The sequence below is a fragment of the Pelmatolapia mariae genome, linkage group LG13 (assembly GCF_036321145.2).
Source record: "Pelmatolapia mariae isolate MD_Pm_ZW linkage group LG13, Pm_UMD_F_2, whole genome shotgun sequence".
In the NCBI taxonomy this organism is placed as follows: Eukaryota; Metazoa; Chordata; class Actinopteri; order Cichliformes; family Cichlidae; genus Pelmatolapia; species Pelmatolapia mariae.
In genome coordinates, this window is record NC_086238.1 from 10,228,090 (window position 1) to 10,248,010 (window position 19,921).

The 19,921-nt window shown below is 40.0% G+C and overlaps 2 protein-coding genes across 2 annotated transcripts; one reads left to right on the top strand and one right to left on the bottom strand.

The window, feature by feature from the left end:
• The first annotated feature begins 287 nt into the window (after positions 1 to 287).
• lg13h10orf53 (linkage group 13 C10orf53 homolog) lies at positions 288 to 808 on the top strand. The gene is made up of 3 exons (XM_063490930.1): positions 288 to 381; positions 496 to 615; positions 744 to 808. Exons 1-3 carry the CDS (start codon positions 288 to 290, stop codon positions 806 to 808), a joined length of 279 nt encoding a protein of 92 aa, XP_063347000.1.
• A 1,178-nt stretch (positions 809 to 1,986) lies between these two features.
• ogdhl (oxoglutarate dehydrogenase L) lies at positions 1,987 to 19,196 on the bottom strand. The gene is made up of 23 exons (XM_063491011.1): positions 19,079 to 19,196; positions 18,284 to 18,496; positions 17,731 to 17,901; positions 16,837 to 16,939; positions 13,949 to 14,064; positions 13,700 to 13,854; positions 13,016 to 13,162; positions 12,831 to 12,921; positions 12,568 to 12,747; positions 12,094 to 12,222; positions 11,763 to 11,942; positions 11,527 to 11,679; positions 10,812 to 10,914; positions 10,549 to 10,677; positions 9,519 to 9,669; positions 5,893 to 6,020; positions 5,638 to 5,816; positions 5,470 to 5,541; positions 4,761 to 4,886; positions 3,856 to 3,928; positions 3,595 to 3,758; positions 3,351 to 3,505; positions 1,987 to 3,253 (listed from the first exon to the last, which is right to left on the bottom strand). The coding sequence occupies exons 2-23, from the start codon at positions 18,494 to 18,496 to the stop codon at positions 3,139 to 3,141; spliced, it is 3,033 nt and encodes a 1,010-aa protein (XP_063347081.1). The 5' UTR covers positions 19,079 to 19,196; the 3' UTR covers positions 1,987 to 3,138.
• Between the last annotated feature and the right edge of the window lie 725 nt (positions 19,197 to 19,921).

Here is a 19,921-nt window from a genome sequence, read left to right on the forward strand (position 1 = left end):
ATAACGGGCTAATTTCTTTGAAAAATATGTGTCTTAGTGTGGACTTTTTTTTTTTTTAAACCTTTTCATTTTCTAACTTGAGCAGCAGGCAGTGTGCAGAAAGTTAGGACCACATTCTTAAATATGCAGCGAACATTTTTAATAAACACTGATCAGCAGTGAGTCTGCGGTGGCGCAGAAACCGATGGTTATAGATTGCTTCTCTTTCTTTGATCTGCCCACATAGGCTAACCATGTCAGCAACCGATGCATATTGAATCAGTTACCCAGGTGACACACAACAAACAATGCCAGCAAATGCGCGGGTCACACTTTGCTACGGACCTTATGAATCCAGCGGAGTAATACAACACAGGACCTTCCGCCTCCAGGGTCTCCAGGGTCTGTCTCATATCCAGCTCTATTGAGATTCATACATGTCATCTGCCTTCGTCAGTGTTATAAAACTTTTCTTTTCTTTTGTTTTTTTTAATGACCGATCCAATACGTCTGCAGCCGCTCTGAGAGCGCGCGGGCACCTGTGCGTTTTGGAAGAAACACTCGAGTGGAATATTGTGGAGCTCGTGGTCAGCGGGGAGGTCGTTTTCACCTGTAACATAAAGGATCTGGAGTTTGGTAAGTTTGGTTGACTGGGATACATGTAAGGTTTGTGGGATTAACGTGGAGCTACAAATCAACTTAAAGTGATAAGTCGTGATGACGTCACTCAGTCTGAAAACGTTCTGGTTTTGTTTTTCCCAAAGGCGGAGATGGAAAACTGGATCCTGTTTGCAGAGAAGCTGTTGCTGCAGTGGAGAGTGCTTACTGAAAATAACTTATAAATGTCACAAACCCATATTTAAAAAATGCAGTTGAAAACTGTACATATTATGCAATTACACCACTGTATGGATTTTATAAACACCGGTCAGTTTATTAGGTTCACATGTTTAACTTCTTGTTATGTAGGATTTTCCTGCACAACTATCTTTACATTTACAGAGAATGCTCTGGAAAAGGTGTAATATTCAGTGACTAATATTTATCTGGGTGAAATTTTTTGTCAATTCTAGAGGTCTGAGGAGAATGGCCAGCCTGCTTCAATTTGATAGGAAGATTACTCTAACTCGAATAACCAGCCATTACAACTGAGGTATGCAGAAAAGGGCCTCTGAATGCACAACATGTAAAGCATTAAAGCTGTAGATGGGCTACAGCTGCATAAGAACGTACCAGGTGCCACTTCTTTCATCTAGGAACAGGAAAATGAGGCTACAGTTCAAATGGGCTCACCAACATTGGTAAACAGAAGATTGGAAAAAGTTGCCTGGTTTTATGAGTCTCAATTTCTAATGATAAGGTCAGAATATGAAAGCATGAGTCTGTGCTGTCTTGTGGCAGTGTAATGGTGGGGGGTATTTTCTTGAGTTCTACACTTTGGGCCCATGAGACAACCTGCATGAGTATTGTTGCTGATCATGTTCATCACTTTATGACCACACTGCACTCGGTGAGTGTAGATTGTCCTGCTGTTGATGGGTTTAACCATTAACAGACTGACAATTATCAACTGGCCGAACTGGTCAGTCCAACAAGGCTCCTCAAATTGTCCACGTTCAATCTACTGCAGTGATTCTAAAATTATGGCGTGAGCATAAAGCAAAAATTATGGCGTAAAGCCAAGTTACGTTAATATGATTTGTCAAAAAAAAAGGTCACCCGACATGTTCCTCCTGACCTTTACTTCACTAACAATCTCTTTGGACTCTTCCTTAGATTTGGGTATAGACAAAACATTTTGGGTTTATGGCCATAATCCATTATAATTTTGTGGCTTCGATTGAAATTCCATTGTAATTTCTTTAATTACAGATTTGCATAAGACTTTAAATCACTAAGATAGGTGGAATTTCAGTGATATAAAGCCTACATTTTAATTAAAACCTCCATGCCACTGCTTGATATTGCGTTCATCTATATTTGGTTCACATGACAGGACAGCCCACATATTTTTAAAGTCACATTTATGGAATTAATAGAAAATTAAGGACACACAAAATCTGGAAACAATTACAAAATAGCTCCAGGATCATTAAATCATTTGTGTCAATGAGCAAAATCCTATTTCAACCCATCATAGATTAACAGATGACCTGTAACTTTACTCATCAGTTCAAACTGTTGTATGTATGCAAGGTCATTCATTTATTAACACATATTTATTGCATATTTAAATTATTCCCTGTAGGTGCAGTTATATCATGTTGAGCACATATTTCAGCTCCCACATGAATATGTGGCTTTTTCCCTAATTACTAAACAGCCATGTATAAACCTCTTTTAAATCACTAAATATGCAAAACTATGTTTCTGCATTACTGGTTAAATCTCCCAGCTCTACGTTGGAAAGGTAAACTACAGCGCAGCTAGACAAGAAGCATAATTTTAAGGAGCTTTTCTAATATCATTTGTGTTTGATATCTGGGGATTTTAATGTGACAACCAAGCGTCAATATTGCTCTCTGAGCATCCAAGGCTGTTCTTTGTTTATGTGTGTGCGTGTCCCAGCGCTTCAGAAGAAAAAGCTGAGCCTTATGTCCTAAGTAGAAAACATGGCTGCAAGTCTCTGTGCCAGCTGGCTCATGTCTCCTGGTGAAGTGATGTGTGACAATAAATACACACTCCTTCACTAACAGCTAAGGTAGCCAAACAATAAGAGGCTATAAAATCTACTGATGTGTTAAGTTTCAGCACAGTTTTCATACCTGTGACATGTGATTCATAGTTATTGCTAAAGTGCACCTCTGGGGTGTTTTGGGTGTGTTTCATAGCTCAAAATAAATATCAAAATATTTATTTAGTAGTATTCAGCATAACAGCAAAAGAATATTTGAAGTAGTGAAAGCACTCCAATAATGATTGTCACAGTTCTGCGTGTTTGTGTGAACAATACTGGTGTACTACACTCTACCACACAACAGAAGATGCAGGATTGGCCATTCTGTGGCTCAGTGCTTATGCTTAATGTTCATAAGGAACTTTTTATTCTTAAACAATTATGTAGTACTTGAGAGATGGTAGAGGGTCATTAAAAACCAAAGACTAAGCCACATCAAAACAATGGGTTAGGAGATGAAATGACCTTCTCCTTTACAAGTTTCAGTCTTGGAAGGAGCTCATGTTGAAAGCAGTGTCCATAAACTTCCTCAGCTCATTGAGGTGAGTAGATTTGTTTCCTGTCGCCGGTGCAGCCGCAGGATCTCGTCCCACATACCTGAAACAAACACGTAAGGTTTATCACCTGCAACAAGAGCTCAAATGCTTTGGCTAGTTCTCTAACTAGAAGTGAGATGATAAATAAACATTCTTACCAAATGGGTTTCTTGTTGTCAACCACTGTGAGGAAGCGTGGTCGGACATAATCATAGTAACCCATGTTCTTGTGCTCCTCCTGACACCAGACGAGCTCAGCGTTGGTGTATTTCTCCACCTCTTCAGTGACCAGGTCAAACGGGAAAGGAGAGATCTGAGAGTTGGAGACCAAAAAATGACAGATGAAGAAATGACCACACAGTGTCAGTCTCATTTAAAAATCAGGGAAGAAGAACTAAAAACCTGTTCAAGCCTGATTATGGCAACATCTCTGTCCAAATTTTGCTGCTTCCTCTCCTTAGCTAGTTCATAGTAGACTTTGCCTGCGCAGAAGATAACCCTCTTCACTTGGCCTGGGCTTTGACTTGCAGGGCCCTCATCAGGAATCAGTCTCTTAAATTTAGTGCCTGCAAACATAATGCATATTGAACATTAGTAATAAATGCAAATAAATATACACATAAAACATTAAAAGTTATGTCACGCTTAAAGTTAAAGCTCTACCTTTGGCAAGGTCATCAAAACCTGACCTTGCGTCCGGATGCCTCAGCAGAGATTTAGGAGTGAAAATGATCAGCTGTTTGAAGGGGAGAAGAAAAGGGAAAAAGTTTCCGTCACTGACAAACAACAGATTTATCCTGTCAGCCGTATCTTCATTGTGTGCACTGAAAAAACTCCAGAGAAAAAAAGTTTTTATCTCTTTTTTCACGCTAATTTATTACCAACATATAGCACGCAACATCAGCACTGGGAAAACAAAACAATTCTTTAACAATCAAATAAATAAAACCCTTTGTGCTCGGTCGACCAAGTCCAGAACTTCGAAGTTTTTCCATAAAAAACCAACAATATTATCCCCTGTAGGCTTCCTCCCTAATTTGCTCTGGAACTAATTTTCTCACGCTTCGCAAAGCATCGCATTTATGTACAACAGGGGATCAGTTAAGACATTCACTGTGCCTGAAAACTGTGAGACAAAAAAGAGCATATAGAAAAAAGAAAAGAGAAATGCTTTACACTTTGAAACTTTAGAGCTGAGCTAATTCTACTTGCTATTTTTTTAAGTGCAGGAACATATAGACCGAATTTGCACCTAAATTATGAATGTTGTCAAACTGAGCCTCTTATAATAGAAACATCACATCTCACACTTTCCCAACTAAGATTTTGATTTCAGTCGTGTAACAAAAATGACCCAAAGAAAACAAAATATTCTGCAGGAAATATCAGGTGTGCTCTCGATTTATCATCAGAGAAAAAAGTGGTTTATACGTGATGTGTTATTTGAGAGCTCTGATGTATGATCTATGTTTAAAAAAAAAAATTAAAGTACTATATAACACGCACAAAAGCAACCTAAGTGAGACATAAAGAAACCATACTGTAGTAATGATGATGTCACACTTTACCGGTTTTCTGAATGGCAGCAAAATCTGTCGCCTGAGCACGTGACAGTAGTTAGCAGGAGTGGAGCAGTTGACCACAATCCAGTTACAGTCATACAGCTGCTGGACTTCAAAGTCTCCAGTGAATTCCTTCATGGAAATTAAATAAATGATATTAACTCTAAAGGTAATGACTTTGAAAAAAGAAATTGTAGTTCTATCTTGTGGCGACAATGCCACTTCTCATAATTGGGCAGAAGATAGAGCACATAATTGCGTGAGTGCACTGTATCTCTCCCCTGCATACACACACACACACACACACACACACACAAGTACAGTACACAGAGGACAGTGAATGTTAATCCTCACTAATAGTTCAATCAATAACCCCATCTGAAGATGAATCTGGTAAGCTTCTGCTGATACAGCTTCCGCTATGTTCCCTCTTTTAAGTTCCCTCACAGCAACTGGTCACTGGGGAGCTGAACTGCTGCTGAATACCAACACTTAGAGGCCATGATGAAGAGACTTTTCCGCTCTACAGAAATGGGCAATCATCACTTAAGCAATCACCTAAGTAGCTATGATGTCAGCACAGCCAGTAAAGCAGGAAGGTAAAGAATGCTAATCGCAGTGCAATGTGCAGAGAAATAAATGATAGACTAGAAATGATCTGAAATAAATCATGGCATTAAGAAAAGCAAACCACTCCTACTGCATGTAAACATACAGGGATGTGATCTGGATCATCTTTGGTCATTTGCAGGAAGCGTTCAGGCCGAGCTGATGAATGCTCTGGACCCTAAGGACAAATCAAGACAAACAATAAATACGGACAAAATACATGACGAATTGTGACAAATAACCCAGCAGTGTCCAAATTCTAACATGATCTCACCATTCCTTCCATTCCATGTGGCAGCAGTAGGACAATGCCATTATTGCGAACCCACTTGGCCTGTCCTGAGCTAATAAACTGGTCAATGATACACTGGGCTGTATTGTGAAAGTCTCCAAACTGGGCCTCCCAGAGGATCAAAGCATTTGGGTTAGCCATGGCAAAGCCAAGCTCAAAACCTGAAGTCATAGACATGATTATTCAGAACAACCAAATGTCCTCAGCATGATATTCAGCTGCTGAGTCCAGTCTTACCTAGAACTCCATACTCTGATAAGGAGCTGTTGCAGACAGTGTAAGATGCCTGGTTCTCCCACAGGTGGTTCATGGGAACACAGATACGTTTGTCAACCTCTTGGTCATGTAGAACATGATGACGGTGACTACAAAACAGAAGAAGTGAAACTGAGCCAGGACGGTAAGGACTCAAACAGAAAACAAGATTAGAAGACGCCCTTTGAAGCAGTCCATTCACCAGCTGTGCTTTCAGTTAAAGACTGAAATCAACATGCTAACAAGCTGGGCTAGTTTTTAGAATGATAGCATTACAGTGTTCACCTTGTTTCCCTTAGTTTAGCAAGCTAACATTATTAATTATAAGGAAAAGTCACCCATTTAACAGTTGTGGGGATTTTTACTTGGGACCAAAGTGAGTGAGAGACTAACAAAAAAGTAAATAAATACAAAAAACAGGTCCATGCCGCCAGCTTGACTAAAAACACCACTGCTGTACCGAGTTAGGCACTTCTGTGTGAAACATAAAAACATTTAAATTTAAATAATAAATTAATGAAACGATATTTTTTCTAATTGAGTATTTCACACAGCTAAAATGAATGTGTCAATTTAAGAGGCTATGGCCCATATATTTAAAAAAAGTAACAGTAACATATTTTTAATTGCTGATTAATATTGCTTTTATCTGTAAAGGAAAATTATTAACTTGTTTAGTATCTACAAAAGGAAGAATGAAAATTAAATAACAATTTGCAAGAGCATATAGAAAGGTGATTTAAATGACCTTGAACAGGGTTTTCGGTGCCAGATAGGTGAATCTGAGTATTTCAAATCGACGCTGATCTGCTGGGATTTTCCCACAAACCACCCCTTGGTTTTACAGAGAATGATACAAAAGAGAGAAAATATCCAGTGAGAGGAAAAGACGTTCTAAGGGTGAAAATGTCTTGTTGATGCCAGAGGTCAGAGCAGGATGGCCAGGCTGCTTCAAGCTGATAGGGAGATAAGGGCAACTTATCAAATAACCACTTGGTACAATCTATGGTATGCAGAAGAGCATCTCTGAATTCAAAACACATGCAGCAGCAGAAGACCACACCAAGTGGCACTCCCGCCAGCTACAGTAAGAACAGGAAACTGAGGTTCTCTCCTACACGGACTCCCCAACATTGGACAATAGAAGACTGGAAAAATGTTGCTGGGTCTGATGAGTTATAATTTCTACTGTAACATTTGGAGGGCAGGGTCAGAAACTAGCATAAAGAAGCATGGTTCCACCCTGCCTTGTATCAACAGTTCAGGCTGTTGCTGATGGTGGTGTAATGGTGTGGGGGATATTTTTTTTTGGTGCACTTTAAGGGCCCTTAGAACCACCTGAGAATTACTCCACGGTCACCAGATCTGCAGTAAATGTGTGACTCCATCATGTCAATATGGCTCAAAATCTGCAAGGAATATTTCCAGCACTCTGTTGAACCTATAACATGAAGAATGAAGGCTGTTCTGAAGACCAAAAGAGGTTCAAGGGAGCCCAACCGCTAATAGCAGGTAGTGCCAGTAAGTTTATGCTGTCTTTAGTGATTGTGGTGAAAACAACACTCTTCCAAGGAAATTTTCAAAGGTCTTTAATTGAGGAGATGCACTGCAAACACTGAAGCCTGTGCTCCTAGCTCATAAAGGCACTTTCCTCTCTAGCGATCTTCTGTCAGTATGAAGCTCAACAAGAGTGGATGTGAGCAAAGACCCAAACCTTAACAAGTTTTGCCAGTCCGCTCAGTCCCACTAAGGAATCATCCTTCAAATCCAGCACGCTCAGACAGTCACTTAGACCCCTTTAAGATCACTTTCATGACATCTACACACATGCATATTCTCTCTCTCTCTCTCTCTCTCTCTCTCTCTCTCTCTCTCTCTCTCACAAACTCACACACACACACAGTGATGGATGTTATGTAATATTAAGGCAGAATAACTGCAGGAAATAACCCAAATCATTGTGCTGAATGCAATATAGTTCCTCCATGAAGACTAGATTATCATGATAGTAATCTTTTAAATAGTATTGTCCATAATTATGGGCTAATGAGGGCTCCAAATGTACTGCATAATTGTCTTGCTTAATCCTTAATCTACATTTGGAGAAGATACATTTTCTCTTCAAGAAATATGCTTATGAAATAACAACAGCATCTATTGTATTAATTAAGGTAGCACACATAATTTCACATTTCATTTTTCACAATTTGTTTGCATCCAATCCACAAAGGGAAAAAAAAACTTTTAAGAGAGCTCTCTCTTAATTGCCTCATAAACAGCATGCCTACATTTATTCACTTTATTTTCACACACACTCACAAAAACACACACAGTTCCTCTGCCAGGGGGCCCCATTAGTCAGGGAAAGGGGCGCACGCTGAAGCGCATGCAACCTATCCAAACACAACGACTGAATCTATTAGTCCACGCTGTTACGTACATCACAGAAACGCAAGCAGGCCCACTCAACTGTAACATGCCAATATGCTCAGCTCCTAAGCACTATGAAAGGAACCAGACTAGTGGGGGATAAAAAAAAACAAACAAACAAAAACAAACAGTGTAGGTAAGAGGAAGAAAAAAGCTGTGAGGTAAATTACAGGTAGGAGAGCAAATACAAAAAACTGATCGTGGATTAACAGGTGATACATAGCTAAGAGTGGATCCAACATTTGACTGGGGTAATTTTTTCCCAACTAGGCGAATTGCATTGCTGAAGGGGACATCGGGGTGGGAGACGTAGATGTCATTGGTAAATGCGAAGCAAAAAGAAAAAGCCCTGTAGCCTCTGGTTAGTTAGCGTGATGTATGTCGCTGTAAACTGAGATGGGGAGTGTCAGTGAAGATGAGCTGGTAGAGAAATGATAGGGGACAGACGAGACAGGCACAGTAAAAGGGAGGCTGGTTTTGTTCATGTGTCACTCGTTCCCTCTATACCATGACAACACCATGTGGGCTTCAGCGTTCCCAGGAGACTGCACTGACGTCTTTTGTCTGGCAAACTCGCTATGCCACTCTTCCCACACCCCTGCTTACTTAATTTACTATCTGTCAGAGAGTGCCATTTACCCTTTAACACTACTTAGAAATGTTGACAATGAAATATGATGGATCTTTAAAGATATGTAGTACACTTTAACAATTCAAGAACTATATCTAAAAAATGAAGATGTTCATAATAATGAGCGGTGCTCCATAGTCTTCTTAATTAAGCATGCAAGCTAATTTAGTTAGAGGACAGTTGTGTTTATGAGGACTACCCATCTACAAAAATCTATATAGCAAAAGTCAATATAGCTAAACGTCTTTTGCACAATTGCGCAGAGCTCTGTAACAGACCTTTGCAGCATGGTGAGCTCCTCCCAAGACAAACGTGACAATTTAAAAAATTAAAACAGTGACTTTTTACATCTTGATGCATGCTCAATCAACCAGGTAAGGAAATCCCAGAAAGTTGATTCTGTTCATCCTGACGTAGCATTTTCAGTCACTCCCTCAGCAGTGAGTTTTTCAAAGTACTTTTTCAGCACGTGTTTTTCCTCCCACTGAAAATGCTACGTTCAGATGAATAGAATCAACTTTCTGGGAGTGACTTCTCACAGGCTCACCTAAAGGTTCCTCGTTCAACATCTTGCCCGCTCAGTCGTACATGTATGCCATCTTTCAGAAGGGAGCCAAAGGCTATGTACTCTCCTAGAGCCCAGTCCATCTGACGACTCTTCACTAGGTCAGCTCGACCACGCAGGATACGGGACACACCTGTAGAACCGAACACACAAACACACAGGCAAAAGACACATATGACTAAAAATATTGTGTTGTGTGGATGGAAGAGCGGTGTGATGGTTAACACCGTCACCTCGCAGCAGAAAGGTCCTGAATTTGAGGCTAACTGGGGCTTTTTTTGTGTGGGGTTTACATGTTAATCGCACAATCCATTGGAGATGCTTAAGTTGGCCATAGGTGTAAATGTTTCTTTTTTGTGTAAGCCCTACAACAGACTGGCGACGTGTCCATAGCGTATGTCGGCTCTCACCTTATGGTAGGTAAAAGAGGCTCCGGCCTGCCAGCCACTAACTTGGATAAAACAAATATGAATAGTATTAAATGGATGGACTGTGCTGTAAATAGAATTTAAAAATTTTTGTTAGTCTCAATAATTTTTTAGCTTTTTGTTACATGAGCTTTCCAGTTCTGAATTTTGGAAAGGATGTGTTATGTAGATTTGTGTAATTTTAAAACATTACACTCACAAGTGTTTATGACCACCTTTCCAAAATCTGCAATACTTTGTAAAATGTAAATAACAACAGGGTGTAAGGCTTTACAAATTATTTAAATCCCTTTATTAATTTAAATAAACAGTATAGAAACAAGCTGACTTTTTTTTTTACCATTAAACTGTATCACTGCTTCTTTGTTTTGTCTATTAACAACAATTTTAAAACCAATTTCTTTACTAGGTTAACCTCAACCATGCAGGACGTGGCACAGGGGCTTACAGAGGTTTCAAAACTTGGCCCTGTCACTGTGCATATATATTCCACAGTATATCAATGTTACTGCTACCACCACTATTACTATGACTGATCCTCTGTCTCACTGCTTTGTTCTCTGGCATAAAGCAACCAGACTCACCAGGGTGGATCTTAAAATCTTCCAGAGGCACTGAGCTGGCTATCTGCCCAATGTGCTGCAGAACCTCCTCGTCCAGTCCTGTAGGGAGGCAGCTCATGCTCTTGGGCTCTCCCTGCGCTGTGAAAAAATCTGCAGAAAGCAACACAATCACTCCATTGGGGAAACAGAAATTACTCACAAAAACAGTAAATAAAAAATTAACTTAAAAACTAACTATAATTTTCATGGTTAACTCACTTTTTTTTTCTAAGTGGATAATTTACCTGGCCAAGGGGAGTCGAGCCAGTGCCGAATGTGTAAGATCTTTTCATCTTTAGAGCTGGTGTATGCCTCCTCACATATTTTGTCATATTTTGCAACTTCTTCCTGCAAATACATTTTGTAATAATAAATGCCACAATTTCCCTAATGCTAACTAAAGTTTGCTTTAATCACAGACCTTCAGCTGACTAGCCTAAACAGTGTGTAGCAGTGATATAGTGATATAGAGGGGAAAAGCCTCCAGAAGCATTCGTGCCTTTTCTATATATTATAAATGGAGTGTGAGTCCAAATAGCAGGCCTCACAACAGAAAGCAGTGTCCATCAAAAGCCAGAAGGAAGGAGCTGTATTATTACTCTGCCATGTGATATAAAAAAAAAAAAAATCAGAATGGATGTTATGGTCAAAGTTTCTGTTGTGGATGAAAAACCTCTGCAATTGCATTGAATGGCGACAGAACCGCATACTTTAACTTCACTGGGCAATATATACTCTATGTGAGGGATTGTGAGGCTAGATGACTGAAGTGAGGCAGTAAATTGAAACTCAAATACAGCTGTGCTAGCATAACATATTTAGTTGAAGGCTAGGGTAATATCTAAGTGTGATTTAATGCACATAGCCCAGCAGATGGTGATATACCAAATAAAACTGCATACAGTAGCAGCAGCAATATACAGTATATTTAACAAGAGAAAACACTACTAGATCACAAACCTCAAATTCCTGCAGTGTCACCACTCCCTCGGCAATGAGTTTCTCAGAGTACTTTTTCAGCACATGCTCCTGCCGATGGATCTGTTTGTACATCAGTGGCTGGGTGAACATGGGCTCATCCATTTCATTATGGCCAAAACGTCTGTAACAAACCTGCAAAAACAGACACTTTAAAAACAAAACTGCTACACATACGTAAGAAGCTGTTAATCTATTTAGACTCGGCTGCGGCTGACCAGGTCAATGACGACATCCTTGTTGAATGTGGCCCTCCAATCTGCAGCTACGCGGCACACATACATGACAGCCTCGGGATCGTCCGCATTCACATGGAAGATGGGCGCATTGACAACCCGAGCCACGTCAGTGGGGTAAGGAGATGAGCGGGCCACTCGAGGATCTGTAGTGAAGCCAATCTGAAACAACCACATGCCAAAATTGGTACATTAATTTTGCTTCATTTAATGTAATACAATATAACACACAGACAACAGGAGACAGACAAATTATTTTCCAGAATTTTTTTAATAAGTGGGATTGTACTAAGTGATGCCAACGCTCCAATACCTGGTTGTTGACCACCACATGGATTGTACCATTTGTGGTATAAGAGGGGAGTTCACTCAAGTGGAAGGTCTCATAAACAACTCCTTGTCCCGCAAAAGCAGCATCGCCGTGCATCAAAATAGACATCACCTTAAAAATCACATTATAGGCTTAAAGGAAGCATTTTGCTATCATTTTTTTTATAACAGTTACAGTATTGTGCAAAAGTCTTGAGCTACCAGTCATTTCTTTATACTGATAAACCTCTGTGCTATGCGGGGGTCTTCGTTTCATGCTCAATTGAATGTTCAAATATACAAATATATGAGACTGTGGGATTTGTATAAAATATTTGTATATACTGTAGAGATGTCACTCACGGGCTCTATGTCTCAAATGAAGACCCACATATAGCACAGGGGTTTACTAGTATAAAGAAATAAAGGGTGGCTGAACACTGTTGCACAATGCTGTATCTGGTACAATAAGGGTTACCTTCTTTCCTTGAGTGTCTCCTCTGTAGAACTGCTCTGCTTTGGTCTTTCCCTGAACCACTGGATCCACTGCCTCGAGGTGCGAGGGGTTTGCCACGAGTGACAGCGTGATGTTCTTGTCAGTCTCACGGTTAATCCTCTCGTGGTACATCCCCAGGTGGTATTTGACATCACCCGAACCCTACATGCATAAAAAATGGAGACTGAATAAAGCATCGGCTGTAAGTCCAGACTTATTTTCTCTGAGAGTTTTCCACATATCACCTCATCAGCAGCCTCTAATTTGGGGTCAAACTGACAAAAGATCTGATCCAGGTCCTTACGGATCACATTAGCCAAGACGTTCAGTCGACCCCTGAAAGTACAGTTTATATATATATATAAAAAACAGAAGGAAAAGACTTAGCTTTACAAAAAGACTGATGTAAGAAATGAGAAATGCACATTACCGATGTGGCATCCCCATGATCACGCTGTCGATCCCTGCTGCGCTTGACTTGTCAATGATGGTTTTAAGAGCAGGAATGAGAACTTCGCAGCCTTCCAGACCAAAACGTTTCTCCGATGACCACTTTCTCGCCAGGAAGTCCTCAAATCTAGACACAATAACAGATCTTAACAGATTCCATATATGGACCACAGATGCTTGTTCTACTAACAGGTAGCTGTGAACAGCTGGTTATACAAAATATACTGGTTCTGACTGATGATAGCATATGCTCCATTACAGTAATTTATTTTTAGAATAATACTATGATGCCTTAAATACCTTGTACTCAAGCATTTAGAAAATGCATCTCACTACCAGTGTGTGTGTGTGTGTGTGTGTGTGTGTGTGTGTGTGTGTGTGTGTGTGTGTGTGTGTGTGTGTGTGTCATCAGAACAGGATAGCGACAACAGAATAGAACAAGCAAGGATACAATAAGACATATATTCACCCTAGTGAGATCATTTTAAGGACCCTGCAGTGACTTCTGAGCTAATTTATTAAAGATAAAAATGAGCTCACATGAAGAATAGGGTGTGTTAACTTCCTATTTTGTTTATGTTATGTGAGTCAGTGTTGTGAGCTATAACTAAAGGTGAGGTATTGTGCTGTCACCACAGTGTAAATTTGTTTATTCACTGCTGACCGTGTGGATCTGATCAGGCGCGCTAGCAGGGTTCTCTTCTCAGCATTAGTGAACTGCATGATTCCCGGAGTCTCGAACTTCTGACGAATCCACTGACACTGGTTCACATTATTAATGAACATAAATTCAACCCCTATGTGACCGCAGTAGGATGCCTGAAAGCAAAAAGTTGCAAAGTAAAAGAAATGCACAGAAAGGGAACAGCATGACAGCTTCTCCTGTTCATCGGAGACACGTATGTACAAATACCTCTAGTCTGCGTATGATTTCTCTAAGTGGAAGGGTAGTCTCTTGTCCACCGATGAAGGTGGTGTGGGGCAGCTGGAAGCTTCTATCCAAGTCAGACTCATCAAGACCATATAAACCTAAAACAAAACCGCATGAAACAAATATCTAATTAAGACTCTTAAGAAAGGCACAAGATATAATCTACTGACTCACTTTGAGCACATACTCCAAGCTTAAACAAAATACTTTCCACCCAAAATTAAGATTTAAGTTGGTTTCATTTAATCAAATGAATCTATTGCAATTTGTGTCCCACGTCACTGCAGACAAAGGCCTATACCCTATAATGGTGGAAAGAAATAATCAATGACCTGCCAATTGAGTATTGATCAATTTTCAGATCAATTTTCAGTTTATTGGACGAATTAAAGTCCTCCCACTTTTTTTAATATCATGTAAGAAGAAATCGTAGTAAAGTGACCCAAAAAAATTATACAAATACATATTTAAAGTGTCTGATTCCATAAATTTCTCTTGTTGCTGTGGTGAGACTAGTTGAATAAAAAAAAAATAAATCTTTTTTTCTTTGTTTTTAAATGTGAAAAAAATGACAATATTTAAGTTTTAATATTTACGAGGTATCCTTATACTAAAGTTAAAGATTGAATGTATATGTGTGTGAAGTTGCATGTACATATGTGAAAGCTGTAAATACATAAACAACTCAGAAGACAAAGAAAGAAACAGAAAAGATGATCTTGTGTGAGCAATGTGAGCTACTTTCAGCTATCACTTACTCACAAGGGGTTGCCACAGTTGGTAGCTCTGCATGTATTATTTGGCAGATTTTTATGCTGGATGCGCAACACCCAAAGGTTTTGTGTCTCACGGCGTGAGTAAGGTAAAGACCAAAAAACCATCCATCCATCTGTTTTCTGCCTATCCAATTCAGGGTGGGGGGGGTTGGGGGTACTGAAGCCTATTATCCCAGTCATTACAGGGAAAAAATCTGGGTACACCCTGGACAGATTTCTAATCTGTTGCAGGGCTGACACATAGAGACAGAAAAACATTCATGAAGGAAGAAGCTGGAGTGCCCAGAGAAAACTCACACATACATGGGGAGAAGATGCAAACTTCACACAGAAAGGCTTACCCTATTCCTGTGTATTTTTTTCACCTCCTTTTTTAATCTCTGTCTTTTCAGGTGCATGTTTATCTTACATTTTAATGTGTCACTACTCAGCTGGTGTAGTCATTAAAAGAAGCAAGACAGGCACTGGTTTCAGTTCAGGGCAGAAGTTTCAACGGGTTAAGGTGAAGGGGAACAGGATCCCCACCGTGATTGAAAAAAATAATTGCAACGATGGTTGATAGATTAAAGGAAGAAACTACTACTCCTCTAAAATATTGTGACTGTGATTGAAAAGAGGCAAACAAAGGATGTTAGATGGAACGACTGAGCAAGAAGGTATGTGGCGTAGGTGTATATATTACAGCTTATGACGTAGTCATGGTAATGAATTATTCAACAATTAAAACAAACTGAAAAACTATACAATCATTTATTGTTAAAGCCAATTATCAACCATTCAAGCACATTAATGCATTAGTAATGATTTGCTAATTGTATCTAAGTCATGCTAATGCTAATTAAATATGCTTGGGTTTAGGACTGCTAGTCAGTCAAAACAAGCAATCTAAAGACATCCTATCAGCCTATGGGGAATTGTAGTGCCCATTTTTCACATTTTATAAATGAAATGATTAATTGATCTATCAAAATATAATAAGCAAATGATTAATTGCTAATGAAAATAATGATTAGCTGGTCTAAATGAGACTGCAGAGCCCCCTCCAGCATGGCTTGCTAAGAATTAACTGACAAACTTCAGAAGTTTCATCTGAGATGATTGGTTTGATGGCAAAGACTTCAAAAGAATTGAGTAGAAAATAAACAATAATACACTATAAATTTATAGATAGTAATATAGAAGGGCCCATGGATGTAGTGCCCCCACATACAGGTACAATAAGGTTCTGTGGTAACAAAACCCACCTGAGAGAGCTGGTCAAGCTCAAGATTACTGGCAAACATAAGAGGAGACAGGTGCAAATCATATTAGGAACGCAGCAAAGACAAAGGGGGCCAAGAATAGACTTGTGTACAATCAGCTGACCAAATAAGGGGCCATGGAGGCTGTCATTAGCTTTCATTAGGGAACTATAGCCCTGGTGATCATACATAATGCGATGCTATGTCATGACTCTCACTGATCACTGATAACACCAGCCAACAGAAACAACGTCTCTCTTTTCCTCCCTCTTACTCGCTCTCTCTCCTCCTTACTATCTATTCCTGTAGACTTCGATCGCTTTCTGTGGCCATCCCACATCCTCCGACCCTCAGTCCGCTAAATGAAATGGAGAATGACAAGAGCTCAGCCTGAGATTAATGACAGCATCAGGCTGACCAACCAGTATACAGACTTGATAGAGGACGTGATAGGTGCTTTGTACTGAAAAACCACATCCACTCATCAGTGTGATCAGTTATATAACCCTTGATCTTTAATGTATGTGAAGCTGTACATGTATCTACTGTAAAAAATACAAAAATGCAAAAATGTTGAAATACGGTCCAAGAAACAGACAAATCCAATATTGTCACCATAAGCAAGGCAAGGTTAAGCTTTTGAGACTGAAATCCTAAAACATGAGAAGCATGTTTAGAGTTAAATACAAGGGAAGATTTCTATAGTAGGATACTCATCAGCATATATATACTGCCTCAGGGTTAAATCCATATATATTTCATCAGATGGGGTCTAAAACAAGGAGTCCCATACAACTTCCTCTTCAAAGTCTAAATCAGACATGACTCAGATGACTAAAAGAAAGCATCTCACCTAATTTATCGATAGTGGTGATCAGGTCGGACGGAACGAAAGAGTCGAGGTCAGCGTCCAGGATTCCTAAAGGGTCTAACTGAGCAACATGGTGACCACGGATCTAAACAGAGAGACAGACGGAAATGTGCAGTGGGGGTGAAGAAAAGATAGAGAATTAAATAAAAAATAAATAAATGAGAGAATCTGACAGGCAGAAAAAAATAATAAGCAATTTGGTTTCCATCATCAAACTGAGTATAAACAGCTGGAGAATAAGCTAACACTCAGTTATAGGTCAACCTTTCAGAGAAAAGATACTCCTGGGAGAGCTTTTATGTCTGTGTACACACACAGACATAGACATTTCCACCAGGACTGCAACAAGCTGGGAATAAAAATGACGCCTTTGCCAAAAGACTGAACTTAATAAATCCCTTGGATAGTTCCTTGAATTATTTCGAGGGCGAGTGGAAATGTTACCACCTGCTTTGTTTAAGTAGTCTCTTTGATTTTTCCAGTTTCAAAAAGCAGTCAGGGTAAGTAGGCTGGAGTTAATCTTGCAATTTGCATAACCTCGTGCAGTGACAAACAAGTTATATATTCCTTTTAATACAAGGACACGCAGCATAAACAGCTTTCTTTGCCAATTGCATCTGCTTCTCCAAGTCCAAGTGGAGTCTGTTTGATGTATTTTTCACATACTCGTCAGAGATGCAAATAGTCGGTTGCAGCTCGAGATGGATGACATCTTAATTCCATACACAGACACTGCCTTAAGATTTAAATGGATGGCTATGAGATGTGACTTAATTATATCATAAATCAGCATCACATCAAAATTAAATGTCTGTATATCTATGTGTGTGTGTGTGTGTGTTATCCTCACAGCTGTGCCAGGTGAGTGTGGCCTACCTGGTAAGCTCTAATGAGGGTGTGCACAGCCAGGTGGTCCTCCACCACTTTCTCTGCCACGCCTAGTGAGTGGGACAACACTCGGCCCTGCAGCAGAGCAGAGGGCCGTCTCTCATCCGCCTCGCCAGATGGACCGGAGGCCTGGATGTTACGGAAGAAACTGTCCCAAGACTACAGCAGAGAGACAGACAGATCCATCAAAGGAACACTGGTATATGTAACATGATTATTCAGTGAGTAGTGAATGCTTGGACACGGGTGACAGAATAGGGAAAAGCTGGATGAGAATCCAGGACAACGCAACTACATCAGATGCCCCAGGCAGCTGAACTAAGAATAACATAATTTAACAAGAAAAACCTTAGTAAGGTCAGGGATATTCAGCTGTATTTCAGGACCAGTACTGGCACCAGCTTGCAATTTGAGTAACTTCTGCACAAATTCTCTAGGTGTCATAGTTTTCTCTTTAAATTTTCATTTATGGACAAAAGGTATATTCAACCGACCTTTTTTCTTTGTAACTTAAGCTGGAGTTTATGCTACACATTGTTACCTCGTGGACGTTTTTATGGTCATCCAGCCATGCCAAATACATCTCCTCCACATAGCTGGAGTTGCTGACCACTGCTGGAAGAGGATCAGTCCTAGAGGAGCAGACTCTCTTTGGATGAGCCCAGCAGCGCCAGGTCAGCCCTCCCGCACGCCATCGAAGCAAGGGGCTCCCTCCGCCTTTCAGCACACCAGCTAATACCCGAAACTGACTCATCTAAACAAAAAAAAATTAAGATAACACTAAAGGTTAAGACAGACATATCACGCAGGAATGTGAACATTGCACATCTAGAGCTGAATTTTTACCGCAAACGGAATGGGACATTTTTGTAAAAATCCCAGATAGACTGATACTCATCTGTGTTTGGGAAAAGCGCAAATCACACCTAAAGGGACTATGTTTGCAACACAGGGTGGCTTTAACAGTTTGCACTGAGATTCACTGAGATCAGCCTGAAGGAACAGTCCGTTTCTGCGTAGAACGTGTGCAGCTGCAAAACGCGAACAGCCCGTATGACGCTCCACTAAGTGCTGCAGTATGTGACCGACTGCTACATTCTTCCTCATCTTTTTCCTGCATGATTTTTTTTGTTTCCTTCACTCAACATCGCAGGCATCAGTATCAAAACATTTTATATTTCATTCTGCGACTGTTCCACTTTCGGACCTCTAATCCCTCACCAAAATAAATCCTCATAATCTCCGCTCGTCCCTGACACTGCTCAAGCGCAACACGGAACAAAAATATGCAGGGTTAAAATGTCACCTGTCTTTTATTTCTATAAAGTGCCTTTACCTTAGACTGCACTGTTCTTTGGCTTTACTGTCATCGCCGAGAGGTGCAAGTGGGACAGGTATCAATGAAGGTGACACAGATCCGAGGACAAGAGCAGCTGCTCGGCACGCCCCCTCGGTGTCAGGTGACGCTTCTCCGCACAGAGACAACTTGCTGCACCCAAAGGGGCCTAGGTAGCGACCTAAAATATCTGTTCATACAGAGGATTAAAAAAAAAGATAATTAAAAACAAATAGATGCAATCAAATAAACATATATAGCATATATATAGCAAACCTATTAGTTCTTGTGTTTGTGCTGTGAACTCAATTTTATAATCAGAAAACTTGCCTCAATCCTGTCACTTCAGGCACACGGTTAACATCCACCCAAGTAATTTTTCTTTCTAAGATGCATCACACATATGTCAATGTTAATTACATAAACCAATTAAACTTTTATAAAGGCTGAACACGAGTCATTTGAACAAGGGCTTTCAGATTGATGGGCTTCTACCTTGAGTGGGTTAAACAATAAAATAATTGGCCCTCCTTCCCACCCCTTCTCCCTCCACCCTCTTTCCTTCCCCATTTCTAACCCCGCTCTCCTCCTCATCTGGATTTTCATCTTTCATACTTGCTGCCATAGAAGGAACAGTATTATCAATCATGACAAACACACCACTGAAAGGGGGATAATGGAGTGAGCACTAGTCGCAAGAGGATCAAGCAGACAGAACAGGGTAGGTCTAAATATCAGAGCATCGCTAATCACAGCATCCCCGTTTTGTTGTTTTAAGCTCCTTTTAATGACACGAAAATGTCTGTTTCTTAACACACTTCATATAACAATGTATCAATAATT

Excerpts from the sequence above, each read along its gene's own strand:
- lg13h10orf53 (XM_063490930.1), top strand. The coding sequence starts at position 288 with ATGCCAGCAAATGCGCGGGTCACACTTTGCTACGGACCTTATGAATCC. Across the intron at positions 382-495 it reads CCGCCTCCAGGGTCTCCAGG|CCGCTCTGAGAGCGCGCGGG; the intron begins GTCTGTCTCATA and ends ATACGTCTGCAG. Across the intron at positions 616-743 it reads CATAAAGGATCTGGAGTTTG|GCGGAGATGGAAAACTGGAT; the intron begins GTAAGTTTGGTT and ends TTTTTCCCAAAG.
- ogdhl (XM_063491011.1), bottom strand. The coding sequence starts at position 18,496 with ATGAGTCAGTTTCGGGTATTAGCTGGTGTGCTGAAAGGCGGAGGGAGC. Across the intron at positions 13,855-13,948 it reads AAATCATACGCAGACTAGAG|GCATCCTACTGCGGTCACAT; the intron begins GTATTTGTACAT and ends TTTTGCTTTCAG. Across the intron at positions 5,817-5,892 it reads ATCAGAGTATGGAGTTCTAG|GTTTTGAGCTTGGCTTTGCC; the intron begins GTAAGACTGGAC and ends CTATGACTTCAG.